This window comes from Mytilus edulis, chromosome 5, assembly GCF_963676685.1.
Source record: "Mytilus edulis chromosome 5, xbMytEdul2.2, whole genome shotgun sequence".
Taxonomy (NCBI): Eukaryota; Metazoa; Mollusca; class Bivalvia; order Mytilida; family Mytilidae; genus Mytilus; species Mytilus edulis.
In genome coordinates this window covers 85,507,599-85,530,869 of record NC_092348.1, presented here as the reverse complement: position 1 = coordinate 85,530,869, position 23,271 = coordinate 85,507,599, and the positions used below count along the sequence as shown (strand labels likewise).

Below are 23,271 nucleotides of genomic sequence, written 5' to 3'. Positions count from 1 at the left end.
TTGGTTCTCATTCTTTTTTTGTTGTTGTAATGGTACATCTAATTTTTAATATAAATATTTTTAATTTTTCATTGTCTACATAAAACTGACAATAATTAAGACTTATTTACTAGACACCAGGACAAGAATTGATTTTACCTTTCCCATTTGGCAGTAACATGTAACCTTTATCCATGTATGGCATATCTGCTCTACGTAATCTAGAAACATCATAAATATCTTTGTCTTCTTCACCTATTAAAAAAAAAATAACATTCAATGTAGCCTAAGTAAAACAGATAGAACATTTTATTAATGGTCATAAGTACAAGCATAAGAGTAAAAAGTGAAACCCCAAACTTAAAAACAATAAAAGCTTAGCTATGTAATAATGTCTAAAATGTGAGCACCATATTTTATAATAATGTTTGTATTTATATCAGGTAATATGACCATTGGCAGTTGAGGGAGGTCATCCTGGTGGTTTTTTTTTTAGATGGCTTCTAGACAAAAGAACACACAAAATACACATGCATTGTTAATTGTTTATTTTCGACTTCTTGTAATTGGTTATATGTTTTAATATGTTATAAATCAAATATAAGGATTTGAGTCAAATAGATGATAGATATAAAAGAAGATGTGGTATGAGTGCCAATGAGACAACTCTCTATTCAAATCACAATTTATAAAGTAAACTATAATAGGACAAAGTAAGGTCTTCAACACAGAGCCTTGGCTTACACCGAAATCAAGCTATAAAGGGCCCCAAAAATTACATGAATTTAACACTCTTTAAATGCTAATTTACCTGCTCCTTGCTCATCATGATCTATAACATTTTCTCTGATGTCATCATACTGATCATCATACAGTATAGACTTATCTCCTTCTCTCTTGTTACAACGAGTTATTAATAGGAACGCTATCAAGGCTATCACTGAAATTATATAGTTAAGCTTGATATAAATTGGAATCCTATTATGGCTATCTTTGAAAATATAAGGCTTAGTTTGATGTTCAAAACAGGAATGCTATTATCACTGGCAATAGAACTTGATAATCTATCATTTTCATAGAATCAAATTAGTTTAATGCATTAATTTATTACAATAATACGAACAACTAACAACCTGTCAATATATTTTCACTGTATATGTTAACAAAAAACCACAGTAAGTTCTTGAATCCAAAGTCATTATAATAGTTAATAGGATGTATCAAATTTATACAATGCTGCAATGTTGTCATTGTATTGATGACAAATATAATAACTAGTAGGTCATGGGTGCTGCCTTTTTGCGTAACCTAAACTGAATGAAAGAGAATCCCTGTATATGCTACTATAAAGGGTATTATCACTATTTTACAAAATTTTCCTTTGATCTCACTAACTGATAATTTCCTTTCTCAACACAGTAGAGTGATATGAAAAATTATTGCTAGAAACTAAGGACTCTCGTGCCAGTCGTCACAGGTAAAAAAAAGATAAAAAGATGATCATTGGTCACCTCGACTCGATTGCTTACCAGCTCAAGGGAGAAAATCAACTTTGTTATAATGACCAACGATAATCTATAATTATTGTATAACAGTGGTATATCACACTTACACGATACTGCAAATATGCTGACAAATATAATGACAAGTAGTTCTGTGGTGACCCCTCCTTGCGCTACCTCTGCAATGGCTTGTTGATTACATAGTTCTCCGGTCCATCCAGGTGGACATTTGCAACGGAATGTCTTAGGGAATGGAAGCTCTATACACTTTCCTCCAGAATAACAGGGGTTCTTTGCTTTACAATAAAGAATCTTATCACAAGCAACACTAGATATTGGTGTACTGTGATTTGGACATCTGAGGATAGAAAATATATAAAAATATTCAATGGAACTCACAAATGTTTACTTGATAGATTGATATGAATACAAGATGTGGATACATGTCAATAATACAGCATAACAGCAAAAACAAACATACATCTCAAAATCAACATATGGTCTTAACAATAGAATAGTGTTGATGCAATGATGTTTTCTTACTTTTTACTGTAAAAATATCATTTGTAGGATGTCATGTTTATTCAATAATTTGTTCATTTCTCTCACATCATCTATTATAAAATATTTAGTTTCTTTGCTCCAGCATTATAGTTCAATACAGTTCTCTCTATTATCAACATCTTAAAAAGACACCATTTTGAACATTTTATAGCTGTGCCAGGAATGACTGAATGGAAGTTGGCGGTGTTCAGCATGAACTTACAACAGGTTTCGGTGGGTGGATTTTACCCTGAATGATACGATTTGATTTTCTGTGTTTTAATGCCACTTTTAAGCACCGCTTTTGGGCTATTTTGTGGCAGGTTTTTTATTGGTGGTGGAAGTCAGAGTGCCCGGAGAAAACCACCCACCTTTGATAGGAATACTGACAATCATAGTCAATTGAGATTAGAGTCGAGGTTTGAACTCAAAACCTCAATGCTGACTGGCTAGTGGTTACAGTAGTAACTTCTACTTATACTACTCGGCCCCCTTACACTGAAAGAAATCTTATTCAAAAGAACATATGAAATTATGGGTTTATCAGAACTTAATCAAATCACGTAAACACTTGTACATGATCAAAATGAGAATGTAAACAACATTGACAATTGCTTATCAAACATCAGTTGTATCTATGTATTATTACCTGCACTCATAGGTGCCCCATAAGGGGTAACATTCCTTTCTAATTGGTTTGCCAGCTTGACATACAACACCATTGCAGTCAGGTCGATAACATCCCATTCTGACATTAGAACTGATGGTCATCACAGCTGCAGGACTTTCGGTACTCTCTTCCATCTTCATAGGGAACCATTTGTTGTCTACTCTGATATCAGTTACACAGGCTGTGTTGAAAGAAACAAATCTTTAATAAGATCGTTATTTTAAATCAAATTTATCCGAGGTAAGAGAAGAGTAAACTTTGAATATAATATGACAAGAAATATAGTTTTATCATAGTAGAAACAAAGTATTTTAAGATTTAAACTATTTGAACTCAAGTTACTGTTGAGGAAACATATATGACACAGATTAAAGGATGTAGATATTATCTCACTTAAGGAATTTTTCAACAACAAAACCCTTTTTTATCAATTATCTAACAGAAATTATTTTTCTCCTAACTTCTAGAAAAAATATAGTAAAAAGCTGAAATATTTCTTTTCACCTAGGACAATATATATATATATATAAACTTAAACTTACTATCACTAAGACCTCGAGCTTCAAATCTTGCATTGGGATCCCACACTACTCTGGATCCAGACACAATTCTGTCTCTACTTAGCATAAAAGACTTTCCATTGTATGTGTTGTCGAATGTCTCATTGAAGAAACGGCCTTCACCACTGTCCATTTTGAGTTGAATCCATTGTCCAGACCTGGTCAGTGTAACAGTATGCCATTGTCCATTGTTAGCCACAGCTTCTGACAATGCTATAACATTACTAACTGAACTATCATGGCTTCCTAAGTTATATCTACCCTGGACATGGTTATTTACAATCTGAAATGAAAAAAAAAGTGATAATACATTTTAAAGATTTAAATCATTATATGCTACTTATGTTCGTCTTGTAAAAATTATTATACACTTTTTCAGTTTTTGCTTTTGCAGTATTTTCAATTGAATATCGTGGAGATATAAAGACTTTTAAAGTTCTGATAAAAATCCCTCCTGCCCTTTCCTATATATAGCGGTAGTCAGGGCTAGTAACATCTCAGATAGGGTATACTTATTATTGTAGAATATTGATGAATATTCTATTTATCGTCTATTAGAATATATTGGATAATGGGATATTTTTGGGTATCACATTTGCCTGAGTCTACTTCATTTTAAAGATGATCCTGATCTTACCTCCAGTGTAATGAATTCATTTCCAGTGGAAGGAAGATGTAATAATACTCCTCCATCAAAATCTCTGGTCCTGAATCTTAGCTGTAGACTTAACTTCTGTGGATGTCTACTTGTTAGAAATTGGTCCTTCAGATCCCATACCATGAAGGCAGATGTATTGAAATCTCTCACAGTGGTTGCTAAAAAAGATAGCATTCCAAGTTAAGTATATGAAAGTGCGCATTTTTCTGTTTACAATTTAAGCCATATGAACCCTCAGTGACTTATTGAAGATTTTATTTATATGGCAGCAAACAAGACTGACCAGATAGATTACCTGTCCAATTCAACTATGAACAGAGGTTATATATAAGAACAGAGAAATAAAACAAATCTTATATCATACTACTTCAAGTTGATGTGGGGTCTCAGTGGCAGTGTAGTATTTCATCTACTGTATCACTAGCCTGTAAACACTGAGGTTCCAACCATGCAAGGGCAGCGGTGTTCTACTCCAATCTTAATTGACTATCCTTTCTTACTGGTATGTCTGCAATGTTTCAATGGCAAAATTATGAAATCAAGTATCAACAAACATATTTCTTTTCTTAAATTCACAAAGGATGGTATCAACGAAAATAAATACATCCATAGTACTAACTTTTTGATTGAATATTTTTCAGAGAGCTCACACTTACCAAGCTGACATCTTATAGAGTTTTTATCTGCAGGTCTATACCCAGGATTACAGACACACTGGACATCATTGTCATACCAATTGACCATCTCACAAGTCCCATGTTGTCCACATTTAGATACACTATTGATTGAAGCACGGCCACATATAGCGTCCTCTCTCTGACAGCCATTCTGGTGATTTTCTCCAGGGTGATTCTTACTTGTATGTAAGTCATAAAGCTGAAAATCAATATTGACAATTTCTTTTAAGGCTCCAGTTCATTCAAAGAGTAAATATAAATTCTTCACATATCTTAAAATGGACTTGAAATAATAGTTAAAAAGATTAAATCTTAAAAAATCTATCTCTCTTAGTGCAGTCTCTCTGTATCTAAAAGAAGTGTATATATCTATATCTAAAATTCTAGTCTATGAAAAACTATATAACTTTCCTTGCATTCACTATTTACATGATAATGAGCTGTCCCATCTTTCTATTCACATCTTGTGCTTGTAGTAAAGTATATTATCAGTACAGTGATAGTAATATCAGCTATCAAAAGATCATCTTTTATTTTATTATAGGTTTGAGTTTCCTTCAGACAAATGTGATTTTAGTTGGATTTTGCTATTCATTATTTTGGCTCTCAAATATTAGCATCAAACATTCTTAATGAAGGTAAATCGAGAGAAACCCTTTAGACTCATGAAATTTTTTATAGTATTTACCTCTCCATTCTGATAAAAGTTCCTTATACATCCTTTCAATCTGTGGTTTGTAATCCCTGTAGCCTAAGTCTACAGTTTGTTACTACTATTATTATATTTACCTCTCCATTGTGGTAGAAGTTCCTTATACATCCATTAAACCTGTGATTAGTGATCCCTGTAGCCTAAGTCTACAGTTTGTTACTACTATTATTATACTTACCTCTCCATTGTGGTAGAAGTTCCTTATACATCCATTAAACCTGTGATTAGTGATTCCTGTAGCCTGTCTACAGTTTGTTACTACTATTATTATACTTACCTCTCCATTGTGGTAGAAGTTCCTTATACATCCATTAAACCTGTGATTAGTGATTCCTGTAGCCTAAGTCTACAGTTTGTTACTACTATCATTATACTTACCTCTCCATTGTGGTAGAAGTTCCTTATACATCCATTAAACCTGTGATTAGTGATCCCTGTAGCCTAAGTCTACAGTTTGTTACTACTATTATTATACTTACCTCTCCATTGTGGTAGAAGTTCCTTATACATCCATTAAACCTGTGATTAGTGATCCCTGTAGCCTAAGTCTACAGTTTGTTACTACTATTATTATACTTACCTCTCCATTGTGGTAGAAGTTCCTTATACATCCATTAAACCTGTGATTAGTGATCCCTGTAGCCTAAGTCTACAGTTTGTTACTACTATTATTATATTTACCTCTCCATTGTGGTAGAAGTTCCTTATACATCCATTAAATCTGTGGTTTGTGATCCCTGTAGGGAAGGCTGGTACACTATAACGCCCACCCATCTGTAACACTGTGTTCACATTCAGGTATTTGTTACGTCCCAGTGTTTTACCGCTGATCTCACATGACTTCCTGTCTTGAGACGGGGTACTGCCTGAGGTGGCTGATGCACAGTGGTCCACAATCATAGTTACATGCTACAAATATATATTTATATCTACATTTATTTTTAACTTTTTTTTTAAATAATGTTTACAGATAGGTCAGAGATATATCATGTTTTTATGACATACAAAGTTTCAATAATTAACCAAGTGCAATTGTATTTGTTCAGATAATTTGTTTCTTTTAAACAATTCAGCAATAAAATGATATGGTCTTTCTGTTTATGATCTCCAGAAGAAAACTTTCTGTCTGTAAAACCTTCAGCCAAAAAACATCAATTATATATGCATTTTTGCGCCTGTCCCAAGTCAGGAGCCTCTGGCCTTGTTAGTCTTGTATTATTTTAACTTTAGTTTCTTGTGTACAATTTGGAAATTAGTATGGCTTTCATTATCACTGAACTAGTATTTATTTGTTTAGGGGCCAGCTCAGGGACGTCTCTGGGTGCGTGAATTTCTCGCTACATTGAAGACCTGTTGGTGACCTTCTGCTGTTGTTTTTTCTACGGTTGGGTTGTTGTCTCTTTGACACATTCCCCATTTCCATTCTCAATTTTATTATAATGTTATTTACCATTTATTGATGTGACTGTTCTTCATAGTATTATAGTTTGATATAGTTTAAGCATCTTTGATGAATTTGACAACAAAATTATAAATCTTTACTCCACCACATTAAATGAGAGGAAAACATTGTTTGACTTAACTCCATTCCACCCGTAATTTAGAAAATAATCACATTTTTTTGTGTAAAATTACGTCCAGGAGAAAAATTTTCAAAAAGATATTTGTATGATTCTTTTTGATTAACTGGATTCTAAACTCAGCTGTATTTAAAAAAAAATAAAACATCTGAAACGAATACAATTCTAACCTGTCCGTTCCTAATAAGATCAATACGACGCCAGGTTCCATCATCTAACCCTTTCATTCTTGTTATACCATCTTTTCCTTTCCCATCCAACTGTAATTTTAAGGTACCAGTTCCATGATTAATGTACAACACAGGGTACCCGTCTCGTAACTCCAAGGAGATAAAATCTTTAGGATGATCTGGACTAATTTTATCCACAGGACCATTATAAAACAATAGTCCATTTTTTTCTTTGGTGACAAATTCAATACTAGTTGTACTGTCCTCACACTGGGCTAATGGCTGGTATACTGTATAACCACTGTTAAAACTATGGTGGGTCTGTTGACAACGCTTACCATTAAATTCACTATGACAGGAGCAGCTGAAAATATATAGATTCTTTCTGTGTTATGACCATTCTAACTATTTTGGCTTTTGTGGATTCATTGTATTTGTGGATTAAGGAAAAATTGTGTCTTTATGGGTATTTGTGATTTCATGGTTTTGCCAAGTATGATTACAAAAAGCCTCTAGAAATTTGTTATTCGTTGGACATGTCATAATTTCTGCAACTCATAGTTGAAAACATTTAATGTCACGTCACAGACTCAAAAGTGATTGTTTTGCAAACATCATTTTAATAGTCAATTTGCATAAGTTTGAAGTCAGTAAGAATGTTAATCCAAAACCTTAAATTTAGTGCTTACTACTAACCATTATCTATTCTTTTTAAATTGCTTATCAACAAAATTTTTGTGATTGAAACACTGAATGTTTGTGTATAGGTTGGACTACAATGTATTACAACATCACAATATTTCATACCTTAGATCACCAAAGTCATCTTTAAAACAAGTTCCTCCATTAAAACAATAACCAGCTGTACATGACAAAGGCTTGGAGAAGTTTTTGGCCAGACATTGACATTCAGCTACGATCTTTGTTCCTATGCCAACAAACGATTTGCCTTTTGTGTTGATCATCACTGGAGCATGCTCATCCACATACAGAACATTGGAACATCCTCCGCTGTCGCATATCTCTTTCAAACATTCGTCTATATTCACCATGGCAACATTACCGCCAGATTCTGTTTCAAACTATAGAATGAAATAAAACAAATCAAAGTGTTAGGTGTTTTAGTTTAGCAGTCTTAAAATAATATTAAAGAAAAGTCCAACTGTACTTGATTTTGATACTGCTCGCCCTTCAAATGCAATACTGTTAGTCCTGTTCTTTAACATTATATAGTTCCAATAGAATAATATTCCACAAAATGTCAAATGTTTTGAAGCTCTGTAGTTAAGCATTTAAATGTTTCGCCCGCCAATACAGGTTTGCACAATTAACTATGAATCTACAGAACATTGTTTCCATCATAATCTTGTAGTTTCCAAGACAAATTTTATAAATGGCTACAAAAAACACCTTGAAACTAACTCTCTGTAATGTTACAAGAGATCATCCTTAAGCAACCATTCATAGCATATGACTTACTGTATTAAAGATATCTGATCACAAACTTATACAAACTTATACAAAAAGTATATTATTACTGAACACATACCAGTATATAAGCTACTTACCTCAGTCTTATACTGTGTAACAATGCCATCTATTTTACTGGGAGGGTACCATGGAGAACCATGGGCTGCATATCTTATATCTAAATACTGCATTGTCTTATTGTCCATAACACTGAATATATCTACATTCTCTACTGGTACCCCTAATTTCTCTGCTAACTTCTTCTGAAATTTCTCGTAATTACTCTCCGAATGTTGTGTTTTACCTGCCGAGTCCATGTAGGATGGCTTTTCCATAAACTGTTCAGCTGTTATACCTAAAATGATCAGGATTTTGTTATGTTATGTTTTGTTGTTTACACTTGTTTTAGATTTGCACACCATTAACCAATTTTGAATGGATACTTTATTTCGTGTTTTACCTTTTTTATTACACTTTCCTCTATCTAATTTCTGATTTTCTAATTGACTTGATGTAGTTTAATAGAAAGGAAAGATTCAAATTATAAATAGTCTCAAAGATTTATATTTGCGTTATTTTTCTACTCACGAAATTAAATCACTTGCAAAAATAATTGGTTTACAGTATACAATAAAAGGTGTGATGCATATGTCAAAGAGACACACACAAAAAAGTAATAAATCACCAATGTTTAACACTAGCATGTAGACTTTCAGCTAAATTTTGTTTTTTTAGATGGAATTTTTTTTGTTATCCACAAACACAGACATTCAGTTATCTTGTCCATACAATTTAGCTGTAAGTTAAAATAACCAATAGACAAATCCTCTCAAACTCTGACAAAGTTGAGGTTAAGTGTATTAATATCATTCTGAAAAGGATGCCAAGTTCAGTTCAGAAATAAAAAATTCTTTCAATATTTCTAAAAGTTTGAAACAAAAATAAAGCATTTTCTAACATTTTTTCTAAATTATAGCTAATTCTCATTTAAAGATTTGAAAATTTGATACAGGATCCAAGAAAAGTTACTAGATGTACTGAGAAAATTGGAATCAATTTTTACTCAACATTACTATAAAAACTGATTATTTGGCAGGACGTTATTATCATGCATTCAATGCAAAAGTTATGTCCAGGGGTTAAGTATGTGCATCAAAATATATATGAACCCTTCATATCAATATTGCTGATTTGTGCAAATATTGTTGTGCCACCAAAATGTTTTATATTCTAATGCAACAGCAAAATAAGACCAACAAGAAGTATCTATGGTACACAGATGCTGCATACTCACTATCATTTTCTATGTTCAGTGGACAGTGAAAATGGGGTGAAAACTCTAATTTGGCATTAAAATTAGAGCGATCATATCATAGGGAACATGTGTACTAAGATTAAAGTTGATTGGACTTCAACTTCATCAAAAACTACCTCAACCAAAAACTTTAACTTGAAACGGGACAGAGAGACAGACAAACAAATGGACAGACGAACGCACGGATGCACAGACCAGAAAACATAATGCCCATACATGGGGCATAAAAAGACCTTGTCTTCAAAAGTTACACAATAAAGTCGCTCATAATTACCTGTTAATCTTATGGAGCCAGAGCTATACACAGCATTATCAGATATTTCCTTTACTGTTACTTTAATGGAGGCTGTTGCATTCTTCTTATTAAACACGACATGATCATACACGGTCACCTTAAAATCAAATACCCCTCCTGGTACCCCTTTCTTCATGGTTATCATACCAGTTTCTTCATTTACACTGAAAGATATAAAGTTTTATGTTCGATTAGTTGTTCATGCTTACCCTTTCATAACTGTTATTTCATGTTCATCATAAGTAAGAAAATTTTGGTTGAATGTTTTGGTTTTTACTTCCCCATTTATTTCATAATTTACAAACTAGATTTTAATTGTAAAAGGATTGGAAACTCAGTTTGCATGCACTCTTTTGAAATATGTAGCATGCCATAAGATCAGGGAAGATTTCTTGTTCTGGTACTCATTCAGCATATCACTTGCAAGTGTAATGTCGATTATTTTTTCATTTTTAAATTAATGTCATTTTTTTTTTACAATGATAAAACATGATACTTTTGTGTGTAAATTTAAAAATAAGGAGGTGCCTAATTTTTTTTTTTTTTTTTTTTTTAAATATTTCTACTTTATCAATTCTTTGCATCACTAATTGTTTTCTAAATGCAATAAAAAAAATAATAATTTTGGCCAAAACTTTGCTGTAAGTATTATATTTCATAGTAAAAGGTTTACCTGAAGAACTGTGCCATTGCCTTAGGTCCTTTGAAGACATAGAGTTTATCCTTATGATCCCAATCATCTAGATCTTCAGCATTAGCTCTGCCTATTTCTATGTCTCCAAACAGACCTACAATATTAAACAAATAATTAACACTTTGTTAAGCAGAAAGTTGATGAGCCATGGATGTGAAAGTGCATCCTACAATATTGAACACTTACACATAGCTTAGTTGCAAAAGCTCTAATTTGTAGTTCCTGAGAAAAAGACTTCAAAAGATTCATGAAAAAGGTGAATAAAGAAGTAAATAAGTATACACCCTTCCACATATGGGCTAGATAGCTTGCATCGGTTCTAAACACAAAACGTAGTAAAAGTTTCTCTTCAGTTTAAACATACTTATTATAGTGGATTGGGAAACAAGTTATTACAACGTATATTAATCCCTTTCCACTTTGCAGTTAAGAGGGCTGCCTTGCTCTCTTTATATTCAACAATTTAAAGTAGATTTGAATTATTTACTTTCATAAATTGTTATTTGGATGGAGAGTTGTCTCATTGGCACTCACACCACATCTTCCTATATCTATTAGCATAAATATATAGAAACTGTATTCTTTTTTATGACAGATGTCACAAGACAATTTTTGCCTTAATGCCTTCTCCACTTCGGCATAAAAATATAAAATGATGTCCATGATACAGACACTTCAAACTTGTTAATGTGAGAAAGTGTATTGAAAATCTACATAAGCTGTTATCAAAGGCAATACATACCTTTATAATTATATACAAATATCTCCTTGAATCCATCATAATGTTGATTATTGTTTTTATCTCCAATCTCTATGGTCAGTGTACTCGTTCCGGTCATTGATAATCGGTTGTTACCTCCCATATCCTTCATTATGATTGGTAAATAATAAAATTTCTGTTCTTCACGGAAAAATTTTCCAAGGGCCATAACTTTGCCTGTTCCATTTCCCCCATCTCCAGCTAATGTAACAAATAAAGAATAATTAAAATATGAAGAATTAAGTTACAAAAAATTGTGAACTAAAATACTGTGGATTCATTATTATTTGTTAGATATCAATTTCCGTGGGTTTTGTGGGTACAGGCCTAGGTGAACCATGAATTCAAATGTTCAAGAAATTGTAAATATTCTCTGGGCTTCGCAAGCAGAGATTGGCCTAACCATAAAAAACAAATATCCATGAAAATTGATACCCATGAATGTAAATGAATCCACCGGAAAACAGCTAAAGAAAAGCTTTCTCATAAGTCACAAAAGTGAATTCTGATATTTTGTATTTAATACAATTATCCAAGCTGTCAATCATTTAAACTGCAGCTTATTTTGTGGATTCTTTTTTTTATAAAATAATATTTTTTTTGTTTATTGTAACTGTAGATCTTCGACTTTATTAACATTTTCTAAATTGTAGATGTCCTTTGTTTGTTTGTGTCACTTGGTTGCTGTCTCATTGATGTATAGCTCTTATCTCCTTCTATTCATATACTTATAGTTATTTTCAAGTGAAGTGCTCATGGGATAAGACCCTGTCAGTAAATAACATTATCAACAACAATAGTTCACTTACTTGGATCAAATTCCAAACTAAACATACGGTTGATGTTCTCATTGCATGTAGGATTTTTACAGGGAGGTAATTCAAACTTAAATGGTGGACCATATTTTTTGGTATCTCTATCCATGGCACTGAAAGTAATGACTGGTTCATGTGATGGGTCCTCATCTTCCATTACGATTGGACGATACTGTTTGGCGAAGGTTGGTGCCTCATCATTTAGATCTGTTACTTTTATATACAATGTGGCAGTTCCTGTCTGTGCTGGAATTCCTATAATTTATAAAGAACGTTCTGATTGGTTACATGTTTTACAAATTTGAGATAATATTTTGCAGATTACATATTTACATTGCATCATTATTTTTGATTGCTTTATTTCAGAGCCTGTTTCCAATAATGAAAGTTATTCATAATTTACATTTCGGATCAAATTTCATGTGTAATTTCTGTCACTAGCTACATGTACTGAATTACACTAGTGTTTTCATGATTATTGTACCTTTATCAATAGCTAGAACTTTAACTGTATACTGATCACTAGTCTCTCTGTCCAATGTCTGACCATCAAGTCCATTCTGTATCTTGACCATACAATAGTCTCCATGCTGTTCTACATAAAACCTGTCTGCATGGTCAGCTATTGAAAATCTGAAGTGAAAATCAAGTTATTAACATTACTCTTTAAAGTCTTGGCCCAACTGATTATTTGTTGAAAATGTTTAGTTACTTTTCTAGATAACGTTATTAACCTTATACCAGAACTTTTGGCTTTTGATGCCTTATGTTGAATGCATTCAGTTACTTGTCAATCTTACATGAATCATCATTTAATTGGCCATTTTTATCTTTATAAACCCAGTTTTTAACTGACAATCTCTGCGATATTCTAATATTGGGTTAATCTATTATCTAGAGACTATCTTTATGGTGTGATGAAAAGGAATATAGCACTGAATTTTCTTCTGAAATATTTGTTACTTACGTAAATTCATTATTTGGTGGGCTATCTTTATCATGTGCTGAGAAGGTGTGTAACAATGAATTCTCTGGGATATTTTCATCCTTTGTGATGACTTCTACTTTCTTCAGAAATTCTGGTTTTTCATCATTAGCATCAGTTACTGTAATTTCAACATGGGCGATATCAAAATGGTTGGGATTAGCATCTCGAGCTTTTACTGTCAGGTTGAAGAACCGCTGGCTTCTGTTTTCATAATCAACAGGCTAAAACACAACAAAAAATCAATTAAATTGTGTATTGCAACGTGCATTCAAATCATAACTCTAAAACTAATTTCTTCTTCTAAAATATGTGTCTTTAAGTTCTTGTTTGTTTGTAAGTGTTATTCTTTATCGTAATTTCAATATTCTTCTTATTCTCAGATGAATTAGTTTATATAAACAATGTATTGATGATCGAAGAGTTAAAAGATTTCATTTCATGAAATGTTGCACATAAATAACAGGCTATGAAATTAAAAATAAAGAGTTTAAATTCATATGATACTTCTCTTGTTACTTATTTTTTCAAGTTAAAAGCATCTTACAAAACTTTCTTGTTTTTCATATTGATAAGACCATTGGATTTCCAATTTGAATGGTTTTATAATAGTTATTTTTTGGGCCCTTTATATCTTGCTGTTTGGTGTGAGCCTAGGTTCTGCGTTGAAGATCATACTTTGACCTATAACAGTTTACTTTTACAAATTAAGACTTGGATGGAGAGTTGTCTTATTGGCACTCATACCACATATTCTTATATCTAATTAAAAAAGAATTATTTATGATATTTTACTAAAAAAAGTTAAAATTTTGATAAAGAAAAAATAGAGTTCAACTATGTATGTATGAGTATATAATGTCAACTTACGTTATAGACTGTAATTACTCCATCATTAGAAGGTAAAGTTATAATGGAGAAAAAGTTCAGATCATTCTGCGTCACTATTGAGTATGTCAGCTTTGCATTGTCATCAACATCATCATCAGTGGCCACGACAGACACAACAGGACCGCTTAACTGACTCTCAGACAAATCAACACGATAAATCTTCTGTAGAAATTTGGGCCTTTCATCATTCTCATCTGTAACCACTACCGTCACTGTAGCAGTCGAGCTTTGTGGATTGACGCCATTGTCATACGCCACAATGGGGAGATAATAACGATCTAATGTCTCACGGTCCAGTTTGTTGGTATTAGACGTTATCAGACCAGTTTCTCTATCAATAAGAAACAGACTCATTGAAGTTTCGGGATCTACTGGACGATTGTCTCCGATCATATAATGTACTGTACCATTTCTACCATAGTCCACATCATTAGCTCGCACTGTCATCACATTCTTACCTTCAATTAGACATTTCATACATATATATTTACAGTTATAGATTCATCAATGATGTTGAGTCACACTAATTAACAGATATAGTCAGCAATCTTGGCAAGAAAAGCTAAAATCATATTTAGATTTTTCATACACTGGGAGTTGGTTACATTATTTTTCACTTAAAAATTATATTCTTATGGAAATCAATAAATATCTTATGTTGTCAACTGGTTGTGAACTATCTGAAATTTTATAAAACTTTTAATGAAAATAATGAAAATAAATGATGATTAATTTCAAAAATGAAACTAGGAAATGTTGTACTTCATAATCAGTTACACCTAAAAACTCTTAACCATAAAAATCAATGTGCACAAATACATTGTGTAAAACTGATATAAAGGGATGTGTGTTTAGAGGATATATATATATACATATCTTATACGTGTGATACTTAATTGGCATATACCTCTGCCACATTTTTTATGAGCCTGCCCAAAGTCTGTGATTGTTGTTGGTTCATGTCTAACATATTTGTTTTTCGTAATTTGTATTGTTTTGAGGGGGTACAGAACACCTAAAGGAGTTGACTCTTTTAAAATCAGAAGACCCTTTTAATGACTTTCTAGTAATAAAGAGAAATCAAGTTCTCAATGATTTAAAAGTAAATTCCTGTAAATTCTTTTCTTGAAATTTTTTATATTTTTGTCAACAGGTCAAAGAAAATATTTTGTCAAAATTTTAGGAAAACTAAACTAACAGAATCTATTATATACAAAGTGTTGGGTTCCACCTTAAAAAGGACATTAGTTTTCTCGTTTGAACTGTTTAACATTTTCATGTCAGGACCTTTTTTATCTGACTAAATGTATATGTCTTTCTGATTGTTGAAGTCAGTACAGTGCCCTATTATTGCTTTTACATGTATCTTAGTTTTAACTCTCTGGTGAATTGTTGTCTCATTGGCAAGCATGCCACACCTCCTTATTCTTATACAAAACAGATAATGATGACAAATTGGAAAGATTTTAATATGAGATAAATAAGCGAAAAAATAAAAACTTCATTCACAAAAATTAATAAACGTGGCAAAATTAAAGTGTACAATACAAGCATTTATTTAACATATCTTTCATAAAATAGTAAAAGTGGACAAAAATTTTATGGCAAAATACATATGACAGAAAGCAAAATCAGGACAGAGTCAAATAAACGCAAGGGATGGAAAAAATATTGCATTTTCTTTGTGCAGAAAATCAAAATCAATTGATAAGTAAAATTATCTGCCTTGACCTTGAAAAGCACACAACACCATACATACCAAATACTTTGTCTCTAAAATCTAAAAATTCAAAATGTCTAAAGCCTCCTGTAGCAACAGATGAGGGATGGACAGAGGGGCCTGATTCAAAATTATCTAGCTAGAATCCAGATTCTCTCCTACTTCCATTTTCATCCCTCTTATTCCCAGTTGAAAATTGAAGAAAAAAATCTCCCAGAATGTCCCAATTTTACTCTCTCTCTTCCCTTTGACTCCCACCCCTCATTCCAGTGTTCCCTCATATCTGTCCAGCCCTCTCATTGATGTAATATTCCTACACAGATTTGCATGAACAACAAGCAGCATACAGCAAATATAAATGATGGTAATACATGTTTATATGATATGATATGATATTTATTTATATAATTGATATATAGACGATAAATTGGTGTTAACATCCACTGTAGTTATTGAATGCAACATTAATATTCAGGGCTATCATATGCTCTAGATATAGAAGTTGATCAAGAATGTTATTCAGATAGATATATTATAACCCAAACTATGTTCAATATAATTTACATTTACTTATATATATATATACGTTAAAAAGTTCAGCTTAACAAAAATTTACCTTACTACAAGTATACAGCCCCTTACCTTTAGCAGAATTTTCTGGAACATAACCAGTCAAATTTGTGGTGAACTCTGGTCGATTATCATTAATGTCAATAGGTTTGACCTTGACATATGCATAACCAATCAGAGACTGTGCTGAGTTAGGTTCATCCACAACCAGAACATTAAACTGGTACTCTGCTCGTCCCTTTGGCAAGTCTCTATCTAAGGACTTCAGTAAGAAGATCCTACCAGTTTTAGGTTCTATGGAGAATGTTGGATCATTGGGTTTGTTGTCATCACTACTAATACTGTATACAAAATCTGTGGTTCTGGCAGTGTCTTTATCGGTTGCACCAACCTATAAATAAACATTTGAACCTGTTACATAGTAAAATTGTAATATTTATATTTAGTATAAAAAGAAGATATGGTATGATTGTGACAACTCTTCACAAGAGATGGTATGTTTGTCCATCTGGCTGTCTGTCATAAAAAGTGTGCAGTTCAAGCCCAGTAACAATTGCTGAATACATTTCTCCAAAATAAAACCCTTATTATCTATCATTTATCTGTTAATTGACAGATGTCTTTTAAAAGCTGTCTTTTCTCCCTTAGACAATTAGTTAAAACTTGGGCAAGTATAGATTATCAGGTTTTCTACACATTGATATTGTATATTATTACCCCCGAGCCAGTAATGTGAACCTTTTTGGCGAGTGATCGCAGCGAACGACCTAAAATGCTTCACATTGTGTTGAGCGGCTTAAATCTTACGATATCTATACGAACAGAACCTGATTATCTGTTTATTTTTCTATTACTGGTCTTTTACTCCTCCCTAAGACATATTTATGCTTGATAACATCTCCTCACACATTGTGATGTTGCTGATAATGCCTACTCTCGTCTCTAAGTAGCGATACAAGAATTACAGAGCAGAGTAATAATGTACTCTACAAGTTTATATTTACCTGAACAAGAAACTGTCCTCCCCGGGGTGGGGTTTCCTCTTCCACAACAGATGTTATAACATACTCTGACTTAGTAAATTCTGGAGCATTATCATTGACATCTTGTACATGGAGTATTGCTGTTGTCATGTTGGTATAGAAACTGTCACTCACTGTTATAGTTAGGGTGAAGGTCTGAAAAATAATAATCAGATCACTGAGTGAACAAGAATATGTCCAAAGTACACGAATGCCCCACTCGCACTATCATTTTCCATGTTCAATGGACCGTGAAATTGGATAAAAAATATAATTAGGCATTAAAATTAGAAAGATAATATCATAGGGAACATGTGTACTAAGTTTCAAGTTGATTGAACTTCAACTTCATCAAAAACTACCTTGACCAAAAACTTTAACCTGAAACATGCACTTTCATTTTCTATGTTCAGTGGACCGTGAAATTGGGGTCAAAAGTTTAATTTGGCTTTAAAATTAGAAATATCATATCATAAGGAACATGTGTACTAAGTTTCAAGTTGATTGGACTTCAACTTCATCAAAAACTACCTTGACCAAAAACTTTAACCTGAAGCGGGACAGACGGACGAACGAACAGACGAAGGAACGAACAGACAGACAGACAGACAGACAGACGGACGAACGGACGCACAGACCAGAAAACATAATGCCCCTCTACTATTGTAGGTGGGGCATAAAAATGTAATTAAATGAATGAATGTTACACAATTCCACCTAAAAACTGTAAAAAATCTTTTGAAATATTTAGAAACTCTTTTTTTTTTTCCAAAAAATTATATAGAGCAGTTCTGCTAACTTCTTATTTAAAGTATGTTTCGACATTCACCAAACTAAGGTGTCTATAATTTTTTTCCTCATATTCAAACTGCTAATAATAGAGTACTATCAATTTATAAATACTCATTCTTTTTTTGTTTATTAAATCAAAATTTTTCGCCTCAAGCTGAACAAACAAAGATTATTGAAGAAACATGTGAAGACTATACTTCTAGTACTTATTCTAGTGACAGCAATGTGCAAATTATTTATTAACCAATAAAATACCAAACAATCCTCTGTAAAAGCTTACATGTGACATGGTCTCATAATCCAGATCTCTGGCTACATAGATATCCCCACTCTTCCCTCGTATACTAAATACACCATCAGTATTACCACTAGTTATGGAGTACGTCAAGGTATCAGCTAAAATATACAGTAATTAGTATTCAGGATGACAGATATTATAATTTCAAGATGAAAAGGTAGAGTACAGCTTTACTTTTTATGCCATTTAATAGAATCAGTAATTATTTAGGATCTCAACCTCTACTATGAAAATATCAATTGGCAGAACTTGCCTATATCAGTTTTAAAAGCTTTACTATGGATTTAAGATTGTTCATGATTTTTTCTTCTGTATGTTCAATGTCAATAATTGAGTTTTGATGAAATATAAATTAAAAATATTAAAAAAAAAGCACAAGCCTTAATAATTTTTTTTTTTTTTAAGTAACAGCTTTTACATTGGATGTCTGCACTAGAAACATTGGTTTTCACAACTTATGGCTCTTAGGCCTTCATCCCTTTATGACAATTCTTATCTTAACTTACCTATATCTTTATCAGTGGCCTGTACCCTGATTATGGATTTACTACTATCTGGGGGTTGTTCAAACACATTTGTCTCATAAAGAGGCTTCTCAAACACTGGAGGGTTGTCATTCTTATCTCCAATAATAACCTGGACTTGAGCTTGCGCTGCAAATATTATAAAGTTTTATTCTTGCTTCAAATGTAATGATTGCTTGATTGATGTTTTTTATTTCAGTACGCTTGGCTATATCACGGCAGCTAGTTCTTATTGGTAGAGGAAGTTAGAGTACCTGTAGTGGACCATGACTTTCTGCATGAAAATTCATTATCGTGAATAAATATGGTACAAACTTTTATAGATATGTTTTTGATTCATTGATATCATAACCACAAATTTTAATATGAAACAACTTACAAGAATACTACTGTAGAATTATGTGAATTGAGAATAGAAATTCATACCTTTGCTCCAGTATTATAGAAATAATGTCCATGTTTTGTTCAGGAAAATTCCAAAAAAAGTTTTGTTAAAATGAATCCTCTTGTGAATGGATTAAAATTTTCCTGCTTCATAAAAAATTGACATCCATGGATTTTTTTCACATAAAACATCAATCTAACAATTATATTCCTGGTCTTGGATTAACCTGAAGTCATTGAGAACTGGTACCTTACAAACCATTGTTCTTCAACAGGTCTTTGTGTTATAATTTTAACCACTTACCACTATTAGGCGAGTTAGGTGGTTCATGATAAGGAATATCAGAATTAATACCATCTTTAGCCATTACAGTTATAAAGTAGACATTTTCTTCCTCTCTATCAAATGTTGTATTTGTGGTAATTAGACCTGTCTGCTGATCAATTCTAAACTTAAGATAGGCATTGTTCTTATCTGCTACCAAGCTATAGTATACCTGGGAAAATAAATTTTAAATTTTGATTTAATACAGAAATAATATGATTTTCAATGCAAAATTTACAAGTTAGTAGACAATATACATTCTCCTGAAAAAGTTTCATTTAAAAGTATTACTTTGTGAGCATGTCAAATCCCAATAATATCTTTAACAATTTCCGGAAAGTGTTTCAGTTACTGAAAATTATCTAATTCAATGAATATGACAGTTGTTATCCATTCGTTTGATGTGTTTGAGCTTTTGATTTTGCCACTTGCTAAGGGATTTTCTGTTTGAAATTTTCCTTGGGGGTTGTTTTTTTTTTGTTATTTTCTTTTCACTATCTTTTTTTTTTTAAAGAACTAAACTTATACCTGTAATAATATTCAAATCAATACAAAGGGAAATAACTCACCAGATTATTTGGAAGATCTGCATCAGCATCTACAGCTTTCACTGTAAACACAGATACTCCAGAAGGTTCATTTTCTGGGACACTACCACGGAATAAATTAGCAAGTTTGGGGTCTAGTCCTTCAAATTGTGGTACTTCATTATTCATATCACGAACATTAATAGTTACTCGCATTTCCTGTGAAAGTGGAGTGAGGCCTTGATTCTGAAAAATGGATCGAAATCAAAATTGAAAATTAACAAACTTGTTCTTAAGCAAACCTGATGCAGAATAATCCAGAATATATTTAGTGCGCATGAAAATCATACCCTAAATCATTTTGAACCAAATTTTTATCATAAAACTTACAGGCAACAGAACATGTTATTATTAATCTATTTAAAACAATACTGGACTTAATATATTATTCTGAGTCTTATTTTCAATTTTTGATAAATATGAATCTACTTGATTAAATAAATTTCTTTTAATCGTCTCATTATTATAATGTCTGGAGTTTTACGTAAATCTTTATCAAAACTTACAGTTACTCTGAGACGTAATGTATAAGTGTTGTTGATCTTGTAATTCAATGGTCCATTCAATCGCAAATTCATGTAATTGTCCCTTCCTTCAACACGGAAGTTTCCAGCTGACTGCCTAGGTTGTCCATTGGAATCGACTATAGCAAATGAAACGCCATCTAGTGGTGGTGGTACATTAGAAGAAGCATAAAACGTGGCTATTTTGTATCCAACTTGTTCTGTTTCATTTACAGTAAAACTTTGACCATTATAGTTGTCATCCCATGTCGGGGCAGGCTGATCACCAGTCGTAACATCAATATTGACCAGTACCGTGCTGTGAAGTGGGGGGATTCCCTTGTCTTCTGTCCTTACTTGTAGTCTTATTGAACTATCAAAAAACTGAAAGAGAAAACAAAAACTGTAGAAGAGGGTTTTTTTTCAGAAAGATAAATGTTATTACGGCAAAAAACATGGATTTTCAAACTTGTTGTGTGGAACAAATTTGAACCGTGAAAATTAACCAGGTGTTTGATCTCAACATAATCCCTGCTGTAGAGGTATATATTTTTTTTTAAAAACAAACATAAGTTTCACCCTATTTCCTTAGATGTAAAGTTTAAAGAAAAAATCCGAAGTGCTAAAAAGGTCACATGTTTGTTGTGATGAAATTCTGCTATGCTTGGTTCTTTCTCTTCCTTCGAATGTAAATTGTAAACTTGAATCTTTTTTTAAATTAATGTTTAATTTATTGACTCAAGTCATAAAGGAGCCATTTTTATTGTCCATATATAAGTATGTTCAGATCACTTATCAAGGTCTTCTAATAGCTTCCGTTTGGGTTAGTCCATTTTGAAGTTATGTATTTTTATACTTAATACTTACATCAGACAAACTCTTGCTGAGGAAGATTGTACCAGTATCTGAATCGATTCTGAACCTGTCTTCTGGGTTCTCTATAAGTGAGTATGTGACCTCAGCATTTGTACCCATATCCTGATCTGTTGCTAACAATGATGTCACAACTTTATTGACATCTAAACTACGCACGATTGTTGGAGTGTAAATTGACGAATCAAACTTTGGCGGATTGTCATTAAGATCGTCAATGGTAACCCAAAACGTACACAAACTATTTAACTTCCTGGTCTGACCCTGATCTTCAGCCATGATAGTAAGAGGGTAACCTCTCATGCCCTGTTCAGATTCCCGATCAAACATTACCCTGGATGTGACGGTACCATTGTCAGGATCTACATTGAAGCTCTGCGTCTTACCAGCTGGAGTAACAACATGGTATTTTATTTTACCATTAAAACCTCTATCATCATCTTCTGCTTGTACCTGAAAATAAAAGTCAAATATTCTAATTTAACTTGGCCGGATAAAACCTACTCTACTGCAAATGTCTTTTAAATACAGACAAAAATGCACCTTTTCTTACATTTCAATAAATTTTAATACCGGGTACACAATTTGTATTTACTTGGCAAAATTATGAACTGTTATTAGAAACTAAATTTAACAATTCGACTATTGTAATCTCAGAAATTACCGAGTTCATTTATTATTGCAATTTTTGAAGAATGAACAAAATGTGAGATTAATTATTGCAATTTCAGGAAAATCTGTATATAGATGTATATATCAGATATCAGAATTCAAGTTCTAATCATTGCCATATTTACATAGTTGCATTATTCACATTAATAAAAACCTCACAATAATTAACAGTATTTTACTATATTCAAATTTGTTTGAAGTTCTGCTAAATTACAAACTGCTATCAAAATAAGTAAACTGTTATTGTACATGTATCAGCACATTTAATTTTATTCTTTATTGAATATTTATTTAGACAAGAAATATCTATTTTACCCTGACAACAAAGGTCCCTGGAGCCATATTTTCCATGATATGAGGAGCGTAGCTACAACTAGGAAATCTGGGATTGTTGTTGTTGATATCCTTTATTTCTACCACAACATAGGAATCACTCCTAAGTGTAGGAGAACCTCCACAACAACTGCCATCATCATAAGCTGTGATATTTAATGTGTATGAGGGGATATGAGCTGGTATTATATTTGTTAATGTAATGAGACCCGATCTTGCATCAATTCTAAATGGTCCATTTGGTGCAACTGACAATTTATCTAGAAGAGAAAAAAACATTTTCATAACAATAAAAAATATAACCCCAATGTTTATATTATGATTTCTTCTCAACATGCCCAATTCCAAATTTTAAACACAGCAGCTTTGATGACCCTTTTATTGCAATACAC

General features: G+C 32.4%; 1 protein-coding gene across 2 annotated transcripts in view; it reads right to left on the bottom strand.

Moving 5' to 3' along the window:
- Positions 1 to 23,271, bottom strand: part of LOC139525528 (neural-cadherin-like) — a 49,395-nt gene that overhangs the window by 2,159 nt on the left and 23,965 nt on the right. Inside the window, exons 8-35 of one of the 2 annotated variants that reach the window (XM_071320925.1) lie at positions 22,862 to 23,139; positions 21,869 to 22,327; positions 21,005 to 21,385; positions 20,481 to 20,684; positions 19,891 to 20,083; positions 19,185 to 19,331; positions 18,661 to 18,776; positions 17,571 to 17,744; positions 16,639 to 16,957; positions 16,036 to 16,056; positions 14,256 to 14,734; positions 13,368 to 13,609; positions 12,885 to 13,033; positions 12,395 to 12,655; positions 11,568 to 11,786; positions 10,805 to 10,919; positions 10,111 to 10,295; positions 8,620 to 8,876; positions 7,859 to 8,133; positions 7,052 to 7,415; positions 5,983 to 6,210; positions 4,569 to 4,788; positions 3,892 to 4,070; positions 3,237 to 3,537; positions 2,674 to 2,875; positions 1,592 to 1,839; positions 791 to 919; positions 139 to 234 (exon numbers count right to left, since the gene is read on the bottom strand). In XM_071320925.1, the coding sequence (XP_071177026.1) occupies positions 139 to 234; positions 791 to 919; positions 1,592 to 1,839; positions 2,674 to 2,875; positions 3,237 to 3,537; positions 3,892 to 4,070; positions 4,569 to 4,788; positions 5,983 to 6,210; positions 7,052 to 7,415; positions 7,859 to 8,133; positions 8,620 to 8,876; positions 10,111 to 10,295; positions 10,805 to 10,919; positions 11,568 to 11,786; positions 12,395 to 12,655; positions 12,885 to 13,033; positions 13,368 to 13,609; positions 14,256 to 14,734; positions 16,036 to 16,056; positions 16,639 to 16,957; positions 17,571 to 17,744; positions 18,661 to 18,776; positions 19,185 to 19,331; positions 19,891 to 20,083; positions 20,481 to 20,684; positions 21,005 to 21,385; positions 21,869 to 22,327; positions 22,862 to 23,139 (6,441 nt within the window). The remainder of the gene's footprint in view (positions 1 to 138; positions 235 to 790; positions 920 to 1,591; positions 1,840 to 2,673; positions 2,876 to 3,236; positions 3,538 to 3,891; positions 4,071 to 4,568; positions 4,789 to 5,982; positions 6,211 to 7,051; positions 7,416 to 7,858; positions 8,134 to 8,619; positions 8,877 to 10,110; positions 10,296 to 10,804; positions 10,920 to 11,567; positions 11,787 to 12,394; positions 12,656 to 12,884; positions 13,034 to 13,367; positions 13,610 to 14,255; positions 14,735 to 16,035; positions 16,057 to 16,638; positions 16,958 to 17,570; positions 17,745 to 18,660; positions 18,777 to 19,184; positions 19,332 to 19,890; positions 20,084 to 20,480; positions 20,685 to 21,004; positions 21,386 to 21,868; positions 22,328 to 22,861; positions 23,140 to 23,271) is intronic. The other variant, XM_071320926.1, reaches the window with a different exon arrangement.